Here is a 26,178-nt window from a genome sequence, read left to right on the forward strand (position 1 = left end):
ATTTGCAAAGTTCAATTCAAAACGAAAGTAGAATGCACAAATTTACATAATGACCTACTTTTTCACCTACCATTTGCAGAAGAAAATTTCGTCATAATCCATTTGGTTACGAAGTAAATAATTTAAATCCATAAAAAGCACAAGAAATTCTATGCTTTTACGTCGTTAATTTTAGATGTCATTGCTACAAATGTATTGTCCAAGCACAAATGTGCTGACAATTGTAACTCCATCCAATGCGGCCGCCATTTTGACAGGAAGTAATCTCGTTCTATTTTAACAAAAGCTATTTATTTTCATGAACAAGAAGATCAAATATCACCAAAATTGAATAGAAAAACTTTTTTTATTTTAAATTATATAATATAAATAGCATGACATCCTAATTCGTTCATTAATTTAAAGATTAAGCAATCCACTTCCAGTTGTTGTTTTTGTTCCAAATGGCGGAAAAATCGTTACATTTAAACCACAACAAAAGATTTATTTTGTTGCAAGAAATATACATAAGAAATTACACGGATATTAAAAGAGATTGGAGAAAAGACTTAGGAAATGGATTATGTTTAAGAACGTTGATGACAACATTGGATTATCTAGGAGGAGTATTATTAAATGGAGTATGTGAAATTGTATGATTTGACGGATTTATCCGGTTGCCGCATGAGCCGGGTTAAGAATTACCTGACCGGATAAATCCGGTCGCCGCACAGGAAGGGTTAATATTATCATTATAATTCCATGTTCATAACATGTCATTTATGAGAGCAATTAAAAATGTGGTGTGTTAAATAATTTGGTTTAAAGGTTTTATCTATACAGCTTGTTTGGTACAGTTTAAACTCAAGTAATCAAAACACACATTACCCAATAGTCATGTGACAGTATGCATAGTTACACTGTTAACCTCTATCACACAAGTGCCATTTGACGGTTAACTTGGGTGCTGTTCAGTTAGAAATTTCATATCACTTGTCTATGTTTAATAACATTGTGTGGGTGTGTGTAAAACATATGCTTGGACATAACTATTTCAAGTTATTTTAGATTGTAAAATCTTGTTTGTTGAAAGTGAATTAACAAAATGGCGACATCTGGAATTTCTAGAAATTCTTATGTGGTTAAATATTATTGTTGTACAATCTGCAAAACAGAGCGGTCTGTAGAAATAGATGCAGATTTTTACTGTAGGAAATGTCTTAAATACTTCTGCAGAACATGTATAAACTCCCACAGACAGCATGGTTGGTGGTTTTTAAAAAAATATCCTTATGGAAAGGATAAAATAAGGAAGTGGCCACTTTCTAAGAAGATGGAGACTTCTCTTTTAATATGCATCATACACAAGCGTGAAAAGTTAACAATGTTCTGCCCGGACCACAATCATCTGTGCTGCTCTAAATGTGTTGAGCTTAATCACAGGTAGCTAAAATTATTGCTTATTTTATATCAGTATAAATTACTGCATTGTATAATTCAATTACCATCATCCATTTTAGTTTGTTTGGATTATTGTAATATTAGTTATGTAAGTATTTCCAAATCAGTGCATGTGAACTATTTGTTGTTCAGCTTTAATTTGTTAATTTGTGTTTGTTAATAAATAACTCTTCAATGGTTCAAGTATATGGATTACAAGATATTGGCCATATTTCAGCAAAAAACATAGTGTAAAAAGTCCTTCACTGAAATGACTAAATTATAAACTCTTTCTTTGTTGTTTCAAGTCAAAATGGTGATTACCGGAATAAACCCCCTTCGGAAGAAACCCCCTTCGCTAAAAACGGCAGGGCGGAAGAAACCCCCTTTCATAGTTTGCATACCCGGAAGAAACCCCCTCGCTAGTTTTGCATAGGCGGAACAAACCCCCTTCGAGTTTTCAGACAGGTGGAATAAACCCCCTTCGTTTTTTCAGACAGGCGAAATAAACCCCCTTCCTAAGTGTTAAGTCTTTCCCGCAGAGGTAGTAAAATCCCGACTCGAACAATTCCCCAATACAAACGTTTTAACCCGACTCTATTACTGCATGCTTGCTACTTTTCAAGTTTATATTCATTTCCCAATAATCCCGTTTATAACATTTTTAAAGCACTTTCTGGTAAATATTAACGATAAAAGCTTTCAATAATTTCTTTAACACAAACCTTGCCATTTTTTCTCTTGTATCAAATAAATTTCGGCATATGTGACTATTTATAGACTTGATGAAATATTCCCACCAAACATGCATCAATCCCCTGACTAGTTGTGTGCTTGTTACAACGCTCAATACACCCACGCTTTATATGCTGCATAATTTTCGCGCCCTTTTTATTGAGAAAAAGAGTAAACACAAAATAGAATTTACACTGCAAAAATATTTCAACGTTGCGGTAACATTTACATTCGGAAGTGTGTTTCGTATTAAAAACGCGTTAACACCAACTTACGGGAATGTGTTTCGGATTTACAGTAAAGAAGTGTACCGGCCGTTTGTTCACAAGTTGTTAATGAAGTTGTTAATGATACACACTAATATTCAATCTGTGAAACTCAAACATCGTTATCGTGATAATTGAAAGAAGGTGCGAAAATCTGATTAAAGGAGTGTAACGGCCGTTTGTTCACAAGCTGAAGAATTAATCAAGATGGTAATAAAACATAACTTCACACGAGCCGCAAAGGCGCCGATCATGACACAACTTCTCATCATTATTTACAATAGCCGGTACATTAAAGGACCTTTTATATAATTAAATGAAGGTGCGAATATCTATTTCCAAACTGTTATGTGCTGAGTAAAGAGGTGTACCGGCCGTATGTTCACAAGTTGTTAATGATGAGATGCTCATGTGAATTTGTCTTGCACTCGTTTCAGTGAGATTATACCATTTATATGCGTTAATTTGTACTAGATTGATAAAAATAACAAAAACACAAATTTAGCGCCCAGAGCCGATAGTGACGAAGATATTTTGTACATATTTTCCTATAATAACCGAAGCATTCGTCTTTAAAAATAAATTGAATCATGCAAAAAAACGTGCTTCCCGGGAACTTTCTGACAATGAAAGTGAATTTCTGTAAACAATTACCATGCGTTTGAATGTAACTAAATCGTCTGGAAAGGGGTTTGTTCCGCTATGGAAGGGGGTTTATTCCGCCTGTCTGAAAACTCGAAGGGGGTTTGTTCCGCCTATGCGAAACTAGCGAGGGGGTTTCTTCCGCGTATGCAAACAATGAAAGGGAGTTTCTTCCGCCCTGCCGTTTTTAGCGAAGGGGGTTTCTTCCGGAGGGGGTTTCTTCCGTACACCCAAAATGGTAAATGCAATAATCATGATGGACCTAAAGCTGTGACAATCAACAGTTAATAAACAGTAAATTTCTCATAAATAATGTAATGACTCCCATGCGGCAATGCGAGCTTTATTTCAGAAAAACCTTAAATCAACCTGCCTGTATAATGTCTGATGCATGTATTCCTTTACCCAATTTACATGTATGAAGGATAGGTCACACTTAATGGCTGAATGTTTGAGCCTGCATTTTTTAACTCACTTGAGCTTATAACCTGCTCATTGTGAGCTTTTCTCAGCCTGATCTCTTTATGTTGATTGTTCGTTGTCTGTCCAACAATTAGCTAATGAAAACTATAGAGGCGCCACATGTATTGCCCAATATTCATGGGACTTGGTAAGAACATAAATTGCCTCAATAATATTTCTGTCAAATTTGAAACTGGGCTATGTGAGATAAAAAAATGTAGGTCACATAGTCAAATTGAAAAAAACAACTGTTTTTCAACTCTATACAACAAAAGCATTGTTCGCATACATTCTTAAATGTGCCAAACCGTCGTACCTGACCAACGTTATGAAAACAGGTCCGAATGAAAATGCTTTGTTGTCGGTCCAAATGTCCAGTAAATAATTAAAGAGCAAAAGTTTCTTTATTTCATAGAATTAAAACATAAAAAACTAAAAGCGAGCTTGAATGAAATATGAGCAGTACAAATTACCTCGTTTTTTGTTAACAGTCATGAAATTTTACTGCACATGCGCACCGAATACTTTCTCCTATGCAAGTAAATGTGTTAATAGGTTTTACTGTTAAACCAAAACATGTTCTGCAACTCAGATCCTTGTATTCGGGTATTTAATACAGTTGATGTTGATATTAATTTACGCTTAATAGTGCTTTTTCATTGATTTTTATATCTTTGTGGTTGGTTTGTTGATATTTGTAGTTTAATTCTGAGTTTGCATATAATTTTCAGACCGGGAAATGTATTTCATTATAATATTGTAAATACCTAGAATTGCTTTTAAAACTTAGTCTGTAAAATTATGTAATTGATAGCAAGATGTGTTTAAATTATTTGAGGTACTTCATTGAGTCCTTTCAAGTATAAAGGCGATGTTTTTGTGTAGAAATAATTTATTTACATTCTTCAGTCATTGTGACACCTAACTATAGGCATCTGAAAACATTGGTGTTCACAGAAATGTGCATGCCAGTATACAATTACTGAATTTTCAATTGAACACTTGCATTGTCTTTAACTTCATTTTGGTTTAAATATTTTTCTTAAGAATACTGTGATTGTGTTGTGATTTGTTAGTGTTAATTGTTCAGTGCTGTGTTTATTAGCTCACCTGAGCGATAGCTCGGGGTGAGCTATTGTGATCACTCAGCGTCCGGCGTCCGTCCGTCCGTCTGTCTGTGTAAACAATTTGTAAACATCTTCTTCTACTAAACCATTGAGCCAATTTCAACTAAATTTCATGTGGAGCATCCCTAGGTCATGGGACAAAAGAATTGTTAAAAAAAATTGATCACATAACCAAGATGGCCGCCATGACCATATATGGTAAAAACCTTAAAAAATCTTCTTGTCAGAAACCGCTCATCAGATTTTCAAAAAATTTCACAGGGACCTTTGAAGGCTCCACTGAAAAAGTTGTTCAAAGAAATTTGATTCGTCAAAAAACATGGCTGCAGGAGCTCGTTGAACTTTGCATGTTTATTCGTTTTTGCCTATTTTGTGAAAACTTTCAAAAATCTTCCACATTTTTTGTCCGATCCTTTCCAAATTTGCACAGTGTCTTTATATCAATGAGGACACAAACCCTACAAAAAATGAGCATTATTGGTCCATGAAGTACAGAATTACCTCCCCTTGAATTGAGAAAATGGTGTTTATGCAATAAAGTCCAAATTTTTCATCCAATTCTTTCCAAACTTGTTTATATATCAGATTAAAGAGAATAAAATTTTCTTTATTATGGTTTTTCTTTCATGAAAATCCATAAAGGATAAGTGTTATTAATCGTTGCTTAATTAATGAACAATGCGAATTATCGGTATTGATTTTTTTCCTGACATGCCGTCCCAGATATTAACCGCTTTCAGCTGTAGACTGTGCATCAATACATCGTCGTGTTATTGACCTGAAAATTCATACGCAGTCGGCATTAACACCGGTCATAGAGACAAATTACTGATGTGAAAACAAATTGTACATCGTAGAGGATTAAATAAACAATTACATCTGATTAAAGATTAAAGATTGCTGCCGATTTAAATCAATTTGAGTACTTTTTGCGTATATTTGATGCCGAATGGGAAGCTGTGTTTAGACTTAAGTTGAGAAAAATGGCAACGAGATACTTGCCTGTTGGTAGCTAAAGAAACTTCAGCGTACAGTTTATAATGGGTGGCCATTCCCAGCTGTAGTCTACGGGCGGGTAGTGAACTGGTTGAGAAAAGTGGAAGCTTGTGGAAAAGCGGTTTGAGAAGTTTGTAAGAAAACCCTAAATTATCAGTCTTGTGGGAAGAAGGCATTGCGTCTCCACGCAGAGGGCCCTTATCACATAAAGAATATAAGAACCATCAAGACCAACCAGGTAGGGTTTTTATTTTTTTAAACTAACACCCCGAATTTGGTTGTATTTTCTGTTGCTAAAGTTTACTGGTTAGGTTGTTTTGCATCAAAAATCGGCAAGATAGATCTAGCAAATTTGCCAATTTTTTTTTATTAATAACGTATGATTCATTGATTGTGAGCTTTTAAAACATTTTGACCTTTGAATAAAGCATAAATCAGGAAAAGAATTTTAACAGTAATTGAAAATACGATCAAATACGCCATTTTTGCTGACTGGGACAGGTCATTTTTAGTTAAATAAAATGTTTTATTGTCCCCAACATATGAGCCCAGCAGCAAGAAATGTTTTTTTTTTTACTTTTGTAAAACAAATATGGGCAACCTACCGTAATCCAAATTCGCAGACACCTTAATTCGACGATGTTCTATTTTTATCGATTAAATGGATGATTATTGTCTTGGAATCATTTCAAAGTAATACAGCCAAGTTTAAAATTATTATTTTGTGCTATTAAACATTCATTATTTCTTAAATTATTTGCTAAATATTGCTTCCTGTAACCGTTACATCGTCAAATTTGGGTCACACCAGGATACAATTATTTAGCATTTAAACAACGATTGGGATAAAAACTAGGGGAACCCATGCTGAAATTTTCAATTTTAACTGTTTAGCAGAAGCCACCATACCCAATTTTCTTAGGTGTATGTGGAGGCTTCTGGCAGCATGATTCTGTGAATATAAATGGTGACATTTGATTCTGCATTAATTAAACATGTATTATTGACTTTTTTAAAGTATGTGTGAAAAATATAATTTGTAACCACTGTTACAGGTTTTATCTGGTTCTTCAAAAGCAACACCTGCAGTCGAGTCCATGCCAGACAGAGGGTGCATGTGAATGAATTGCCTTTTGACTAAGTTTTGTGTTTTCCTTATCAAATACATGAAGATTTTTAAATATATGTGTATGTTGTTTTTTTAAGAAAATAGAATTACCAGAACAGGTACAGGCACCCTTTAAATGTGTCGAATCCAGGAGCTTCTGGGGGCCTCTGGCCCCCTTGTCCCCTGGACCCACCGAGGGCCCTGCGGCCCCCCTGGCCCCCAGCTTTAAGTTCAGAATTTTCAAAATATCCAACTTTGACCCCTGCAAATGCTTTGCTAAAACTTTGGCTACAGTTTCTAAAATTTGGCTACACAAAATTCCATTTGGCTAAAATGTTGGCCACAGAAATTTTTGGGCAAGAGGAGCCCTGTTTGGATTGTATTTGGGTCATCTGGGGTCAGCAACTAGGCACTAGGTCAAATAATAGAAAAACCTTGTGTAGACTATAGAGGTCACAGTTTTCATCAGATTTTATTGAAATATAGTCAGAATGTTTGTCTTGTTAAAATCTGGATTGGGATTGACTTTGGGTCATCTAGGGTCAAAAACTAGGTCAGATTAAAAAAACAAACTTTTGTAGACAGTAGAGGTCACAGTTTTCATTAAATCTTTATGAAATTTGGCCAAAATATTAATCTTGATGAAATCTGGGTTGGGATTGTATTAGGGTCATCTGGGGTCAAAAACTAGGTCAAATCATAGAAAAACTTTGTGAAGACAATAGAGGTCATAGTTTTCATATGATCTTAATGAAATATGGTCAGAATGTTTATCTTGATAATATCTGATTTTGGATCATATATGGGTCATCTGGGGTCAAAAATTAGGTCACCGGGCAAATTCTAGTAAAACCTTGTGTAGATGAGAGAGGTCACAGTTTTCATCACGTCTTAATGAAATTTTGTCAGAATGTATTAATTAATAAAATTTGGCTTGGGATTGTATATGGGTCTAATAAAATTTAAGTTCATGAAGCAAGGTTAGTCAGGTGAGCGATTCAGGGCCATCATGGCCCTCTTGTTTTTCATTTCATTTTTATACCCCCGGAGGAGGGCATATAGTGATCGCACTGTCTGTCTGTCTGTCCGTCACACTTTGCGTTTAGGTTTCGAAAAATGCTCATTACTTCTATGTCGCTTCAGATGTAACCTTCATATTTGGTATGCATGTGTATATGGACAAGGCCTTTTCATTCGCCACAACATTTTGACCCCTGTGACCTTGACCTTGAACTTAGGGTCTGCATTTAGGTTTTGAAATCTGGGTTTATGTTTCGAAAAATGCTCATAACTTCTATCAAAGCGTTTATAGGCATATGTCATCCTATGGTGACAGCTCTTGTTCCAATTATCATTATGTCAATAAATTTGAGTTGATGACGTGATGTATAGGTCTTATGAATCCCAGTCCGGTTGTACATTTTTTGAAGTCATCAGGACCCAATGTCGTGTGACCTTTAAATACTTTTGGGAATGTCTGGTTTGTCCCATCTTCATTAAACTTTTTCAGAATATTTTTATGCCCCCCTTCGAAGAAAAGGGGGATTATTGTTTTGCACATGTCGGTCCGTCGGTCGGTCTGTCTGTCAGTCCGTCCACCAGATGGTTTCCAGATGATAACTCAAGAACGCTTAGGCCTAGGATCTAGAAACTTCATAGGTACATTGATCATGACTGGCAGATGACCCCCATTGATTTTCAGGTCACCAGGTCAAAGGTGAAGGTCACAGTGACTCGAAATAGTAAAATGGTTTCCGGATGATAACTCAATAATGCTTAGGCCTAGGATCATGCAACTTCATAGGTACATTGATCATGACTGGCAGATGACCGCTATTGATTTTCAGGTCACTAGGTCAAAGGTCAAGGTCACAGTGACTCGAAACATTAAAAAGGTTTCCGGATGATAACTCAAGATTGCTTACCCCTAGGATCATGAAACTTCATAGGTACATTGATCATGACTGGCAGATGACCCCTTATGATTTTTCAGGTCACTAGGTCAAAGGTCAAGGTCACAATGACAAAAAAGTATTCACACAATGCTGCCACTACAACTGACATCCCATATTGGGCATGTTTTACAAACAGCCCCTGTTTAAAAAGAGCAATATAGAAGCAATAAGTCCAGAATGACTTCCCCTTGAATGTGAGAAAATTTTGAAATCCGCTTGTTTACGTAATTAATTCCACATTTTTCATCCAATTATTTCCAAATTTGCACAGTATCTTTAAAATCAATGAGGACTTGAACCCTATTGAATATGAGCAGTATCGGAGATATAAGTACACAATAATCTCCCCTTGAATTTGAGAAAAATTCTCCTTGTTTGCGCGATTAAGTTCATAGTTTCCATCTTATGCTTTCATCTTGCACAGTGTTTTAGCAGTAGAGCAATTTAGGCCCCCAGCGACATAAAATTATACAAATATTTTATACAAATAAATACAAACTGACAATAATTATTCATGTTATTAGTAAAAAAAAATCATTCATTTGTACAAAGCACATTACTCACATGTATAGTCCATCTTCATGAAACTTGGTAATAACATTTAATTTTGTTCAAATGATATCAGTGGAGTTCAAAACTGGTCATGTTGGATGTAAAACTAGATCACTAGGTAAAATTGAAGAAAAGGTTTGTTGACATACTTGTAGATAACATTTGTTGCATATTTTTTTCATGACATTTGGTAAGAACATTTGTCCCATTCATATCTCAGACTAGATCATAAATGATAAGTGGGGTGAAAAACTAAGAACAATGTATTATGTGAATTGGGAATAAGACATCAAACTGGAAATGGGCATCATTTTGATGATTTTCTCAAACAAAACTATTCATTTCATGATCTGATTTTATTTTTGTATTATTTTATCTATACTTCAAGCTTAATAAGCAATTTTCTATGACTCTTTCATTAACAGTGATTTTTTTTAAATAATTTTAACTGCATTTTTAAACTGTGTTCATGCGCCGCATGGACACAGTTTCATTTTATTAGGATTTTTAAAAAATCAATAAAAAATCCAGTTTTGTAGTAAAATAAATTTAAATGATGTTATATATGCACGTTTATATTTTAATTATATTTTGTAAAACTCAATAAATACAACTTGTAAAGCTGCGTATTATGCACTGTTGAAAAAACACAATTTATTCCTCAAATTGATGTCTTATTCCAACTTCACATAATACTGTGTTTAAGTCACTATGTAAAACTGCATGATTACAAATCTTATAAAAACTCTATAGGTCAAATTGATTTTATAATGCTCGTGAAAGCATTTGTTTCAATGATATCTCGGCCGATTTGAAAACTTTTGAAGTAATATCATTTGTCCAAATGATTTCAAGGTTGAGTTCAAAGCTAGATGACTAGGTTGTATTTAAAGAAAATATTTAAAAAACAGTAGAAGTATTATATGTTTCCTCAATATCCTAGAAACTTGCTGAACATTTATTCGAGTTATTTCTCCACAAAATAAGATATGATTAAAGTCAATTTATAAACATGTCTTCAATGCTGCAGGTAGTTTTGCTTATAATGCTACAGTAAAATTACATGTATCTTTTTTTTCACTCAAAAAGTCATATGTGTGACCCACTTCTAATGAAACTTGCTCAAAACATTGATAAAGTGTGCTGTCATAATATCTGTTCTGCATAAACATTAAACAATTTTTTTAAATGACCACCAGATGTTGGGGCTGTTTTAAATACCATACCAGGAAGTGCTATAATTGTAATCACCCTTTTCGGTGTAGTTCGGTGTGTGGCTGTAGTGTTAGGTGTCCGTTTTGTACCGTCTTTGTTACCACTTTAGATTCACATGTTAATATATTATCAATTAAACTTTAAACTTTGTTAGAATGTTTATCTAGACAGTATTAAGGCCAAATATGAATCTGATTCATGTGCGCGGCCGGTGCATGCAAAACTTCATTATTGAATACGCCTGAAATTGGTGCGAAGATTTCACGTTGCATGCAGCACAGCCGTGTATATGAATTCATTACTCATCATATGTTTGACCAATAACAAAGGCTTATTAAATAAAGTAATTCCAATGTTTTTCACACTGTCATAAACCATATATAAAACTGTCGTGTATGCGCTGTTTGAAATTCTTTAAAAAAATGATTTTAAAGTTATTTGAAAAAAGCATCACTTACCTGTGTGTTTACATCCATTGACATGAATTAGTGAAAAAAAGCATCACTTACCGGTGTGTTTACATCCATTGACATGAATTAGTGAACCCTTTAAAGTCATGTGATCCTGCTTCCTGAATATATGTCAAGGCCGAGTTCAAATTTTGTGTCATTTGTGTGTTGAAAGTAGTTTACCAGATGAACAATAAGAAAATCCTTTGTGCAACTACAGAGACCATATTTCATGACTCATTCTGGAAAAAACTCAGAATGTGTACCGGTATCTTGACAATATCTAGGCCAAGTCTGAAAGTGGATAACATGCGTCTAGAAACATTGTCACCAAGTCAAATCTCAAACTAAATTCTTAACACTCTAGTGGGGTCAAACAATAGACCACCAGTTGAAGCCTTCAATTCATGTCCAGGAACTCAGATTAGCCCTTAAAGGGACTGTCAACCACGACGACGAATAAAAGAAAAGTTGTAAAATACCGTATGTTTTTAGCATTATAAGTTTATATTGATTACAGGGGTGGCGAAATCTCAAATCAAAGTACTGACAGTACTGCTGTGACGATGCTTTTGAAGAGGAAGGATATAAAACATCAATTTAAGTCTATCTATATCACCACAATTGTGTATGTTGATACGAACATTAGGGTAGGATAAAAAATTTGGGTACGAAAATTTTGGTTACGAAAAAAAATTTGGTACGAAAAAAATTTGCGTACGAAACATTTTTGGTACGAAAAAAAGTTTAGGGGTACGGGGAAGTAGTACCCGTGGGTAACTTGACCCATTGAACGAAACTGGGAGGCGGGTCACATTCTTGTTCATTAAGTATGGCAATACCTTCATGATGATTCTCGAAAGTAGGTATGAGCACATAGCCGGACCATGTGAGCTCAATCGTATGAGCACTTGACTATCCGAGTTCGCCCACGAACATATGGATAAGTTAACTAATAGCAAAATGACCTTATACATGTATATGCTGAAATCTTACAATCGAACGAAATATCAAATATGGTATGTACACTTAGGTGGTTGTGTAATTTCTGTTAGAATATCGTATTCAATACTGTGAAACCATTATTAATCGTCAGGCATTAATTTTCATAAATTTCGTCAGTCGACCGATCGGCGAATTTAAGATCCTAACGAACAATCATGCTCTATGTTTGAACAAAAACAAACACTTAGTTGAACAATATTTTAAACTTTACCGTAGACATGAGGCATTAAATTCCAACATAATCCATGCACACATTCACTGCTGTTTCGTAATCAAGATTAATCCGGTTTTGACACAAAGGGATGTAGATTACACAAGGTACTTAACTGACACGTTACACTTCTTTAAAACGCGTGTGCAGTACAGCTGTATCGAATGCGTTGACTTCGTTTATGTAGAATGGTAATGAATTAGCGCTAATTGTTTATAACTTTATTACCCATTAGGTGCATTGTGTTTTTCAGGGGTGTTGCATATTAGCCATCACGCAGCGAATGCCGATGAAAGATAATAAACCAAATGAAAAGATGACGATGTGTGATCAACATGCGTATTTATCACAAATTAATAAAGAATATTTTAATTGCTGTTTGTTGTTCGATTGTTTGCGTTTAACCACACTTATTACTATTTTATATGTATCAATTTATTTATTTTTAAATTATTGACATTATTGATTTATATACCGGTAGTTTACTTTTAAAGAACAAACACACACATAGAGTTTATAATTTTAATGTTGATATCAGAATAAAAAAGCATTTTATTTGAAAAAAAAACACTTAAGAAACTGGAACCTCTTTCGTATAACACAAACAGTTTTAAAATGGTATTGACAGCATTTTAATAAAAATCATACCAACTAGAACACATACCCAAGAAAATAAACAAAAGTGACTAGTTTGATTTGCTTGCAAAAAAATACTTCATTTCATTTAGAGAGCAAAAAAACAGGAAACAACATTGTTTCATCAACACAACATGGACAATTTTTTTTAAATCAGTCCAGCTTTAAGACTAATTGGCAATTGGCTTCGTTGTTACAAACACTCGTTAACGGTTATTCGATCCCACTTGTCCGCTAATCATAACAATGAACATGTGAATGGCATACATTAAGAGGGTCCATTACTGTCCCTTGATAACAAAAGACTAGTTAATTGGCATGTGACAAACAGGCCCCACCTCCTGCAGTGATTATCAAGTGTGTTCCCGCATTTGTACCACGATTTTTCGCAACTGCGATTGATCGCGAATATGTATTTCACACAAATCGGATAGTGACTGACGCATTTTTTTAAAAATTCAAAATCAGAAATCGGCGAATTTAAGTGCTGACGAAATCGTCATTTTTGCAAAAATGCCGAAATTTTGTGCTGTCGAAAATAAATGGTTTCACAGTATGTAAATTTTTAATGATTGTGCCCGCACTTGAGTTTGTTGCCTTGTTTGAGTCTATACGCGCCTAGGCTGCACCCAGTCTGTGTATTTGTGTTTTTCCAAGGTAATGAGTTACCTCCGCGCTGAGGCTGCATAATGTTGGGACCCAGAGTGTGTCCAGCATTCCTACCTAATAAGATTAGATTGACGACAGTTGGGACGAATTTTGAATGATAGCTGCAATTTCCAGCTATTTGTTTTGTACTGAAATACTTTTTTAATTTTTTATATGGTCAAATGCTGCGGGGGGGATGAGATTATCCGGAAAAAAACACCTGTCCGGAATGGTGACCACAAAACATACAAAATATAACATTGCGCCGGAAGCGGGAATCGAACCGGTGTCGTAAAGGTGAAAAAGCGAACGTCCTTACCACTGCGCTAGCGGGACAGACAATTACGCAAAGAAATGTTGTTATATCTATATATATCATAGCAGTGCAGCGTTTACAATTTGCAGGTTCGAAATTGTTCGCATTCTTTAGTTTTGTGATCACGTAAAAAGTTAATATTACATGTTTTATTCGCAATTTATTTACTAAATCGAGAACAAATATCAAACAAAATAGAGAAAATATATAGTTGTTTCATTGGTCCATAAAAATAAAATGGATGTAAAATTACTAATTTTAAATTAACGTTCTGATACACTTATTGAATCTATTTCCCCAGGATATGCTGTTCTATTAATATTTACCTTTATCAACACGAACGACAACTCTGCTAGGAGAATGTTATCAATGAAAATCAACGAGCAATCTCCTACGCAGTGGCGAATGCCAAGGGAAGTAACTGAAAAATCGAGTTATCTCAATCGGACTGGCTCGGTCTTTTACATAGGTTCCCATTGTGAAGAATTTTTTTACTGGTTATCAAACCTTAAACGACGTTGTTCCAGCATCGTCAAAAACTATACTTGTCCACCGACAACCATTTAGGAAATTTAACTTGCCCGTTGCTGAACTACACTTGTCCGTTAATGTTTATATAAATTATAAACGCATTTATTGATTAATGTTAAATAATGTGGAATATATCAAAATGAGTATGATTTGCTTGTTTTGTTTATAATTGTATTTCAATGGTACATTCATTATAGCAGTATATTATAAACAATATAAAGACTTTCTCAAACTTTAAATCTTGCAAATGTGCTGAACATAAGTACATTGTAATCTTAACAAATTAAACTAGTCCAATATGTGGACCTAATCAGACTGAGGCTCCGCTACTGGTAGCAATTTGATTATATAACCATTGAAAATCTGTTAGCCAAGTTTCTTGAAAAGTTCTGGTGCGTTTACTTAGATCATATTTTTTATCATAATCTTTCTTAGTTTTTTGGGAGGTGGGCTGCTCAAAGCTTCGGGTTTCTGGTCCGTTGTTGAAGATTAAAAAAAAAGTTTCATCTTTACCATTAAAGTCGTCTTAAATAACAAGGTAGACCGTGTTTTGATTATCTTAGATTGATACTTTTTATTTCCGTCTGATTGTAAAAATAAAGAAACAAGTCTGTACACATGTCTAACAGTCGGGCCGAATGCTGAAAATGCGGCATGCTCCCTGTCTCTTATAGAATAAGGAAGATCACTGTGCAGGAAAGTGCACGTATTTTATCTTGATTGCTCCGCAAATAGCACTGACAATGTAATCGCGTGTCAACATCTGGTTTTGTAAAACTTAATTACGGCTTTAATACAATGTATTTTGTATACCTGGACGCGAATTTTAAAAAACTTGTTGTCCACGGACAACTTAATTGAAAAAAGTCAGTTGCCCAGACAAGCAAATGTACGACTCGGGCAACTCGGACATTTGATTTCGCCACCCCTGAATTATAATAGCACGACAGGTATATTACATTACTTGAACTAAGTTGTTAAATTTTCATATTTTCAGTATATTCGGTAATAAATTTTACTGGGTATGTCTACCAGGTAACTACCAGGCAAAAATATAAATAACGCCAGTAGATTGAACATCATCGTCATGTGGTAAACCCAGGAATGCAAATTATGCATGCGTAGTGAATTGTATATATTTTATGTATAAAATTATCAATATACTTATTTGTAGTGTGTATATCGTTATGTCACAAATTTTCCCGATGTACTTTTGATTTCACATCGCGAAATTGTATTACTTAATATACTGAAAATATGAACTTTTTTCAAGTTATGTAATATACCAGTTGTGATTTTTTTAAATCAATATAAACTACTAATTGTAAAAAAATGCAGTATTTTACAACTTTGATTTTCTTCGTTGCCGTGGTTGACAGCCCCTTTAAGGGCCATGATGGCTTTCTTTATTCATACTATGTTTTTTGTTTAATTATAATATGACATGATGCCTACATTCTTTATACTCAGAAGAAAGTCAAGAGTGGGCTATTACCGGTATGCAACCAATTATGATGGGAGCTAAACATTTTGAAACTATTATATTCAAAGAAATGGTTTCATAAATGATAACATGTTTAAATTCAAGATCAATTTGCCATGTTGGTGCAAAAATTGCTATGTGCCTTCTCATTTCAATGTCATATGATACCTTTTTGCACCAAGGGGGAAAATTATACTTTTGAATAATCACTTGAAATTTGTCCATTGCTTTACATTAGACGGTAATAAGAATTTACCTCTTGATTAAAAATAATGGAGTTTCAATATTTGTCAATATACTTGTGATTTGTGTTGAAATGGTTGAGTGTATGTGTGTATGTGCTAGTCCATTGTTAATTTTTACAGTATTTAACAATAAGTATGAATTATCACATCATTCTTCATCTATTTATTAATGAAGCTGATGCCAATTTATGCAAGAAAGCAATTAGTAAAGAGGAATTAATTTCTCATAATTTATAACCTTAAAAGAAAGAAAAATATTATAGTAAAAAACACATATTAACTGCTTATGCAAACACATATTTTATTTTATACTTAGATTGCCATTTCATAAAAATTATTTCAATTTGAAACACTGAAAACACTGAATGTCTTAATATAAACACACTTTGTCCTGTGGCACTTTAATCAGTATAATAATGATGAGTTAAATATACATAACTTTATGTTATACACATGCATTCTAGTAATGACATTATTAAAGAGTTGTAATATCAGTATAATGAATAAATGCACAATTTGTTGTTCAATGCGGTTTGCATTATTTCCCAAACACACAGTAGATAGATACATTTTTATGCCCCCCTTCGAAGAAGAGGGGGTATATTGCTTTGCACATGTTTGTCGGTCGGTCTGTCGGTCGGTCTGTCCACCAGGTGGTTTCCGGATGATAACTCAAGAACGCTTGGGTCTAGGATCATAAAACTTCATAGGTACATTGATCATGACTCGCAGATGACCCCTATTGATTTTGAGGTCACTAGGTCAAGGTCACGGTGACTCAAAATAGTAAAATGGTTTCCGGATGATAACTCAAGAACGCATATGCCTAGGATCATGAAACTTCATAGGTAGATAGATCATGACTCGCAAATGACCCCTATTGATTTTTAGGTCAGTAGGTCAAAGTTCAAGGTCACGGTGACCCAAAATAGTAAAATGGTTTCCGGATGATAACTGAAGAACGCATATGCCTAGGATTATGAAACTTCATAGGTAGCTAGATCATGACTCGCAGATGACCCCTGTTGATTTTCAGGTCACTAGGTCAAAGGTCAAGGTCTCGGTGACCCGAAATAGTAAAATGGTTTGCGGATGATAACTCAAGAACTCATATGCCTAGGATCATGAAACTTCATTGGTAGATTGAACATGACTTGCAGATGACCCCTATTGATTTTGAGGTCACTAGGTCAAAGGTCAAGGTCACAGTGACCCGAAATAGTTAAATGGTTTCCGGATGATCATTCAAGAACGCTTACGCCTAGGATCATGAAACTTCATAGGTACATTGATCATGACTCACAGATGACCCATATTGATTTTCAGGTCACTATGTCAAAGGTCAAGGTCATGGTGACCCGAAACAGTAAAATTGTTTCCGGATGATAACTAAAGAACGCTTTTGCCTAGGATCATGACACTTCATAGGTACATTGATCATGACTCGCAGATGACTCCTATTGATTTTCAGGTCACTAGGTCAAAGGTCAAGGTCACAGTGACAAGAAACGTATTCACACAATGGCTGCCACTACAACGGACAGCCCATATGGGGGGCATGCATGTTTTACAAACAGCCCTTGTTATTTATATATTTTTATTTTAATAATAATCAATATAGTATTGCATCTAAAAAAGTCACATGTGAATTGATATATCATACATTGTTATTGTATGTGCCTTAATATTTTTTTGTTAAAATGCCCCTTTAAATTTGTATAATAATTAATATTGTTTCGGGGTAAACAGTTGGTTATTGGTCATTTGATTACTATTCAATCACTTACTGTCTCATGTGTGGTTGTTTTTCAGACTATGCTTACAAGTAACTCCATTACCTCAGGCTGCCAGCGGGAAGTCAACCAACTTCAAGAAGCTGTCTGTCAGAACTGAAAATACTCTTTCACAACTGAAACAATGTCAGACGTATCAGGAGGACAGAATGATGTCTCTTAAGGTTTCATACAAAGAGCATGAGAGGCTTATTGTGGATGGTTTGCGTGTGAATATAGTATCGTATTTACGCGAATGTGAAACCAGCACAGTTAATACAACACATGAACATATGCAATACCCTATAAGTGAAATGCGTGAGGAAATCAAATATTTATTAGCAGATTTTAAGAAAAGCACTATTAAGGAGAAGAAAGAAGAGCTAAACCTGAAACAAGCTCCTATCAAGGTTGTGAGAAACAGCTGCATCAGGCTTCACTATGAATTGTTCCATCTCCATGTAGCCATACCGAAAGTACTGGATAAACCTGAACTCTCTTTTATTGCCAGTACAAAATGTCTGGAAAATATACAACAATCTGATATATTTTTAAAAGAGAACTTTCCAAATCATGTTTTCACTGTGAATGGGAAGTCTGTGCACAATGTGAAAATGCCAAGTGATTCATACGAATGCTGGATCACAGCAGTATGTGCTCTCCCAAATGGACAGGTCCTGGTTGCAGACTCTTTTAATAAGAGAGTAAAGCTTCTGAACCAGCAGTACCATGTGGTGAGTCACTTGAATTTCAGGGTTGAATATAAAATTATGCAACTGGACATGTGTCTTCTCACACCCACTGAGGTTGCAGTGGCTGTGCATGATGAGGTCCAGTTTATCACAGTAAGCCAGAGCCAGCTTGCCAAAAGCAGGAAGCTTAAGTTACAACATGAATGTACAGGCATTGCCCACAATCAGGGTGACCTATATATCTGCTCTGGTACTGCTCTGTACAAGTACAAATCGAGTGGCAAACTGGTCTGCAGACTCTATCAAGATACATCAGCTTATGTAACAGGTAAGAATCATGGTGGATTCATCCTAATAACATGTGTGATATGTACAGAGATTTTCTAGGTATTTGAGTAAAAAGAGTCTGGTCAAATTGATATTTTTAAAATCAATAAAATGGCACATTGGGGAATTTTGTTATCGACTAAATGGACCGATTTTTTTCTAACAACAAATATTTGGTCTTTTCCAAACTAAGGGCAAACAAGAGTTGTCTCGCATTCAGGTAGGTATCGGGTAACAAGTAAACGAACCAAACGAAAACAAGTTATGCATCTCAGATCTCTGAAATCGTAATATTTACTGTTCATTTCAATTTACATATACAGTTATTTCTTTATTGATTGATATACTTATATACTAGTTTGTGTACATTAGTATTTTAATGCTGTATTGCCATATAACTTTGCAACCAAAAGCTCTTCATCAGTAAAAGTTAAGCACCACTGATAATTAAGCTTTCTGCTTTTAAAACGGTGCCTGTTGCATTATTCAATTGATTCCCAACATTTATTACGTTCCTGTCAAGTTTTTCATTGATTCATTCACCTCACTAATGTGGGTTTATTTTAAATATTGATTGATATTCTTCTGTCACTGTCACACTTGACTATCAGTTTCTGAAAGAAAAATTGTTTTAACAGCAGTTTCATACCAGTTAACTTTATTTTCTTGATTTTACGATAAATACATTATGATGTTTTTTAACTGATTTTTTGTTTTAAATATCTTCTTTATAATACTGTGTGAGAGTGTTGTGTTTGGTCATAGTTCAGTGTTGTGTTGTTTATTTTGAATGTCCACTGACAAAATTAAATGACCGGGTCCTTCTTCGAATACAGCACTCCTTCTAGCACTCTCTTGCACTACGGTTCATTACATTCACCTCTGTCGTGGGCTCACGGACTACTTTCTACCGCACGTGACTTTTAGTCACATGATTATAGTCGCATATTCAAAATGGCCAACCCATCGGCTTTGCTTTATCTGATAGTATTTGAAGTTTACAACTGGGTGCATATGCTATTAAATTTTATTTATGCACATATTTAACTAAATGAATATATTGCAATATTAACAATGAGTCAAAGCTGTATATCTGTATTAGAAAATAATATACAGAAGCATCAATAAGTAGTTGCTGCTTTGACAAGATTTTGAGTGAATGAGAAATGTTGAATATAAATATTGACCAAAGTAAACAGTCTGTTGATGTTTTACCAATGCAATGCCAGTTTGGTACACATAGACCCTGAAGATGTTTACTCAAACTAATTCTATGGTAAAATACACATCTTAAAATAAATTGCAGGCCAACATCAGTACAGTTGTTTTGTTATTGTTGTTTTAACAACATACATTTCATTGTCCCATGCTTATCCTGAAAGGGGACAACTGGAAGCATCTATCATACACTTACAAGTTCATTCAGGAATATGTTTACAAATACAAAATTATATAAGAGAAATATGACAATCTGTCAAAGAAGAATAGTATCAAAACTTCACAGAATCAAATTATGTTGCTATAACATAAATTCAATTCTTTACATGATCTTTTAACTAAATAATAAATTGCAATACTTGTAATACTCATGCCTTTTCCCCGGCTCTTTAAGCACCTTAGTGCCTGAATCTTTAATTTATTACTTTATCTCACCAATTTGTGTTGCTGTAATTCTTCAATATCATGAAAGACATTAAAGATTCATCCGGTTTTTAAAGGCTGATTAGTTTACTTATATTTGTTCAATTATTGCACTTTCTTAAGTACAGTGCCTAACATGAAATTAATTCAAAGGAGTAACCCAGTACACTGTAAATCACATATTTTCTCCTGTGCAAATTTCTGGAAAAAGATCTGCATTGCTGATACAGTAGTGCATGTCCTTGTTTTGTTCAATGTCAATATCGTTATTCAGGATATTCAGAAGGTTCAGCAATGCATCAAAGTACACACATTTAAACAAACTTGATTACATATAACAGGATTTTTTAGGTATTCTTCGCAAGTGTAGAGGATGAGTTTAATAATAGAAAGCAATACGAGAAAATGGGATGGTGGGGTGTAAATTCGAATGTCCTTAATTAATACTTTTTATGCCCCCGGATCGAATGATCGGGGGAATATTGTTTTTGGCCTGTCTTTCTGTCTGTCATTCTGTCCCAAAACTTTAACCTTACAGTAAAGTTTTGCAATAACTTTTGAAAGATTGAACATAGCAACTTGATATTTGGCATGTATGTGTATCTCATGGAGCTGCACATTTTGAGTGGTGAAAGGTCAAGGTCATCCTTCAAGGTCAAAGGTAAAAAAATTCAAACTTTTATAAAGTAAAGTTTTGCAATAACTTTTGAAATATTGAACATAGCAACTTGATATTTGGCATGCACGTGTATCTCATGGAGCTGCAAATTTTGAGTGGTAAAAGGTCAAGGTCAAAGGTCAAAAATTTAAAACTTTACATAGTAAAGTTTTGCAATAACTTTTGACATATTGAACATAGCAACTTGGTATTTGGCATGCATGTGTATCTCATGGAGCTGCACATTTTGAGTGGTGAAAGGTCAAGGTCATCCTTCAAGGTCTAATGTCAAAAATTTAAAACTTTAATATAGTAAAGTTTTGCAATAACTTTTGAAATATTGAACAAAGCAACTTGATATTTGGCATGCATGTGTATCTCATGGAGCTGCACATTTTGAGAAGTGAAAGGTCAAGGTCATCCTTTAAGGTCAAAGGTAAAAAATTTCAAACTTTAAGATAGTTAAGTTTTGCAATAACTTTTGAAATATTGAAAATAGCAACTTCATATTTGGCATGCATGCGTATCTCATGGAGCTGAACATTTTGAGTGGTGAAAGGTGAAGGTGAAGGTCATCCTTCAAGGTAAAATGTCAAATATATGGCGTCTGTCCGTCCGAAAACTTTAACATCGGTCATAACTTTTTTAATATTGAAGATAGCATTGATATTTTGCATGCATGTGTATCTCATGAAGCTGCACATTTTGAGTAGTGGAAGTTCAAGGTCAAGGTCATCCTTCAAGGTAAAAAAAAACAAAAAAAATTCAAAGGGGCATTCTCATGAAGCTGCACATTTTGAGTGGTGAAAGTTCAAGGTCAAGGTCATCCTTCAAGGTCAAGGTCAACCTTCAAGGTCAAACAAAAATACAAAGCTGCGTTATCATGAAGCTGCACATTTTGAGTGGTGGAAGTTCAAGGCCAAGGTCATCCTTCGAGGTCAAGGTCATCCTTCAAGGTCATTTTTTTTTTAATCTAAGCAGCGTTATCATGAAGCTGCACATTTTGAGTGGTGGAAGTTCAAGGTCAAGGTCATCCTTCGAGGTCAAAGGTAAAAAAATATATTTCAAAGCAGCCTTCTCATGAAGCTGCACTTTTTGAGTGGTGGAAGTCTCAAGGTCAAGGTCATCCTTCAAGGTCAAAGGTAAAAATTATTTTTTTTTTAATTCAAAGCGGTGCACTAGGGGGCATTGTGTTTCTGATGAACACATCTCTTGTTTCTTTCATACACTTGCATACTTTTCCATAAATAATAAATGATTAAAATAAAAAGGAAAACACAACTTGACTTTTAATGTTTAATCCCTCATGTTCAGCTTTATTTATTTTTCAACAAACAGTACCATACCAATAGCATATTTTTGAGTCTCTTTTCAATCAAAACAACAATAAATATTGATTGGAGTCAAGTTTATTCATTAAACAATAACTGTGATAATTAACTAATTACTATTATATTGTAATAATTACAACAGAGCTCCAGATAAGGGTCGTATTTTCGTGATTACGAATTATTTTCAAGTCCGTTACGTATTTATTTTAAAATCTTGTCGTACCATTAAGAATTAAAAAATCAAGTTACGAATATTATTTTTACATTGGTTCATATCGATTTTTATTGAGTTCTTTTCGCGTATTGAAGATCTTTGTGGTGCTTATATAGAATGGTTATTGGGTTTGTTTAACAAAGCGCATTTTTCCAATAAAAGCGGCGTATACAGTCTATCTGTCAAAAAACAATGGCAGCGCCCAGAGAGCGTCCTAAAAAACTGCAAAGCGTACAAAAACATGCTTTTAACATATTGTACGCAACATGAGCTGAAGTTAAATGTTTAGAAAGACATTATAGAAAAGATCTTATACGATATTGTATGTTCAGTTGCCGACACAGTCGGAAAAGCTAAACAAAAACGTGACACGACGGGTCCAAACTTAAACACAAAAAAAAACATTGAACGAGTGGAAGGGACAAGTCCCGTGGCTAATCGTTGAAAAGATTGAAGGGGAGACCCGTTTTAATTGTGAAATATGTAAAAATTCATCTAAAGCATGCAATCTAAGCACAGTTTGGGCATATGAAGGTATTTGAAAAATAAAATTGTATAATACTGAAAAGACACTGTTGAACTCGTATAAATAAAGTTGCTAGTATGTTTATTTTGATTATTTTGCATGAAAATAACCATTATTATTTATTTTTAGGTCATTTAGAAAAAATAAGAATTATTTTCCAAAACTTAGTAGTAACGTTAAGAATAAAATTTTAGAGTTAAGAATTCTTTTGATAATCTGGTAGTAATTTAAGAATTTCACAAAACCTTATCTGGAGCTCTGTACAGTTAACTTATTAAGATAATAAATGTTTATGGTATTTTTGTTTAAAAAATATATAATTTATATTGTGAATAATTTGTATATGGGGCCTATTGTACCACAAGCTGTTTCAGAATATGCTTGGAATTATAAAACTTTAAACAAATTTCATGATACATGTACATTACATTAAGAATGGTTCTAAATGTAATCTTAGTCATGTATCAAAATTAAAGATAGCACATATATCCTAGTAAACCTGTTTAAAGGAAAGTGTAAGAAAATTTGACCTCTTTCCAAATGGGTTGACTGGAAAGTATTCTTTCTTGAAAAGCAAGGGCAGGAATTAAGAATTCAGCAACGTTAAGCATTTCATTTATCATAATTTATTATATCTGTAAGTGGCAATAAGACCTAGAACTGCAGTTTATACATTCATAGTTTTAAGCATTGTGACAAAGAAACAATCATCTACTATTCTACATGTACATGTAGGTTACCACGTATAGCGCGCTCCCGTGTATAGCGCGCAGGCTGTTTTTTTAATGCAAAAATGGAGAAAAAATATTTAAAGACAATAAAACCACCAAATCGGACCGAAAATGGCCGCCATTTTTCTATTGCACAATCCAATAATCCGGGGCATTGGAAAGCTTAATTAAGCATTCAAAATAGGAAGCGTCATTATGATTAGGAGCATGGGTTGCATAGCGCTATACTTTTCTGACAATTTTGTAATTTTCTAGCAAAAGATTAATAGTCCACGTGCATTTCGTGAAAAACGTGAGAAAATAAGAATTAGTGTTCATCGTGTGATTTTTCCTCGGGGAAAGCATGGGCATTACCAGTTAATTTGAATGTGGCATTGGAGACAGGGATACAATTGTTGAGATACACCACTGTTCAACGTTCAATATTTATACACCCATAATGTAATTGCATATCTTCACGTTCTCATGCATATCTTCACGATCTCAAGTGTCAATTAGTTTCTCAAATGTTAATACCAAAACTTCTTCTACCGCATTCATATCTACCAGGAGCGACTTCTTGTTGTTTCGACAATGGCCCCTCAGTCTGTACGATTATAGGGTGGTAGTTTTCTGGAAAAAAACATGGCGGCCATTTTGATTATTTACGATTACCCGTATACAACATATTTTTTACCAATTTAGCAGCCAGGATAGCGTTGTATCAATGTATAGCGCGCACCAGCTTTTTAATTTGAAATTGGAGGTAAAACACTGCGCGCTATGCGTGGAAACCTACGGTAGTCAATTTACTCAGAACTTGATTAATGTCCAATAGTATGATCGCACGATGGTGGCAGTTCCAAATTAGCAGGTTACAGGTAACCATAAATAGTGATCAAGAAATTAACTACATGTTTATTAATTGTACACATGTAAACAGCATAATCCTAGACACTGGCCCTGATAGCAAGGGGTAAAAGATTCGAGTTCCGGACATGCTGTACAATTGTCCCATCCTGCAACATTTGGTGCCCAATGTGGGACCATGGCACAATCCATTCTCAACATAACCTGTTCATGGTTTGAATGGATCCGGTTTACAATGATCCCCGTGACTTGAATTCTCAAAAAAATTCCAGCTTGGCAGAAGAGAATGTTAGTGCACGAACTTAGTGATTGTTACTATAAACAGAAGATGTTTTTTGGCATATCATTAGCTCAATCAGAAAAGCAAGGGGTCCCTGGTTAAAATCCCGGACTGGCTGCACAATTTTCTCATCCTGTGTCATCAAAACATAAAATACCATAGTATATTTAAAATGCCCAGTATGTATTATGCTTGAGCATTAATTATGTGTATAATTTTTACCACAGGAGTTTGAAATTCTATACATGAAGCTAATCTTGTGGCAAAATAATAAAAATAGACCCCTATATAGTACGTCTATATACTATATTAGTATATAGGGGTCTAGTTTTTATTATTTAGCCATTAGATTATTAGCTTCATGGAGAGAATTTCAAACTCCTGTGATTTTTTACTGAAAAGCATTAAAAGCAAAATATTGAACAAGCACAGAAGTAACATTTCTAAAGAAATTAATAGTGCTTGCTTAGTATTAAAGGGGCCTTTTCACAGATTTTGGCATGTTTTGAAGTTTGTCAATTAAAGCTTTATATTGATAAATGTAAACATATTGGATCTAAAAAGCTCCAGTAAAAAATATAGAATAATATAAAAAGGGGAAAAAAAGTAGCCTGCAGCAGGGCTCGAACCAGTGACCCCGGAGTCCTGGAGTAAAAAATAAAATGGTGTAAACTTTTGCACATTTTATTTTGTTCCTCTCTTATTCACAGTTTAAGTTCAAATGAAAATTTCTATGGAATGTGTTGTCTGTATTATTTTAAGGAGAAACAGCAATAACATGTTTTGGATATATAATAAACAGAGAGAGCTATATAAAAGTGAAGATAATAATAACCCTTGGAACAAATACATAGAACCAATGGAGCACATTTTATCAACAGAGCCTGAGGTGTGATAAATTTACTTGCATTCCCTGCAGAACAAATCCTGCAGTATGAAAACATTATGTACAGTTGATAGAACATCATATTTCCGCTAAATAATAACTCATTTTTGAAAAATACATTAAGATGTATTTCTGATTTACAAAACTGATCAAATAATTAAGAAATAAATTCCATTTGCTTTTTCATTACATTTTGAAAGTCAAAACTTTGGTTTCTTCTGTAGAAATTCAATTAAATGAACTGATCCAAACTGACGTAACTTGGTCAAA

The 26,178-nt window shown here is 34.3% G+C and overlaps 1 protein-coding gene and 1 long non-coding RNA gene across 7 annotated transcripts in view; one reads left to right on the forward strand and one right to left on the reverse strand.

Annotated features, from left to right (window-relative positions):
• Positions 1 to 26,178, forward strand: part of LOC127871207 (uncharacterized) — a 617,936-nt gene that overhangs the window by 201,440 nt on the left and 390,318 nt on the right. For 2 of the 6 annotated variants that reach the window (XM_052413951.1, XM_052413952.1), the window contains exons 1-2: positions 940 to 1,422; positions 17,814 to 18,793. The exons of the other annotated variants lie outside the window; for them this stretch is intronic. In XM_052413951.1, coding sequence (XP_052269911.1) covers positions 1,085 to 1,422; positions 17,814 to 18,793 — 1,318 coding nt within the window. In that variant the 5' untranslated portion in view covers positions 940 to 1,084. Of the gene's footprint in view, positions 1 to 939; positions 1,423 to 17,813; positions 18,794 to 26,178 lie in introns of those variants that run through there. 6 annotated transcript variants of the gene reach the window in all.
• Positions 1 to 26,178, reverse strand: part of LOC127871217 (uncharacterized) — a 229,608-nt gene that overhangs the window by 100,656 nt on the left and 102,774 nt on the right. The window lies entirely within an intron of this gene.

The sequence above is a fragment of the Dreissena polymorpha genome, chromosome 3 (genome assembly GCF_020536995.1).
Source record: "Dreissena polymorpha isolate Duluth1 chromosome 3, UMN_Dpol_1.0, whole genome shotgun sequence".
Taxonomy (NCBI): domain Eukaryota; kingdom Metazoa; phylum Mollusca; class Bivalvia; order Myida; family Dreissenidae; genus Dreissena; species Dreissena polymorpha.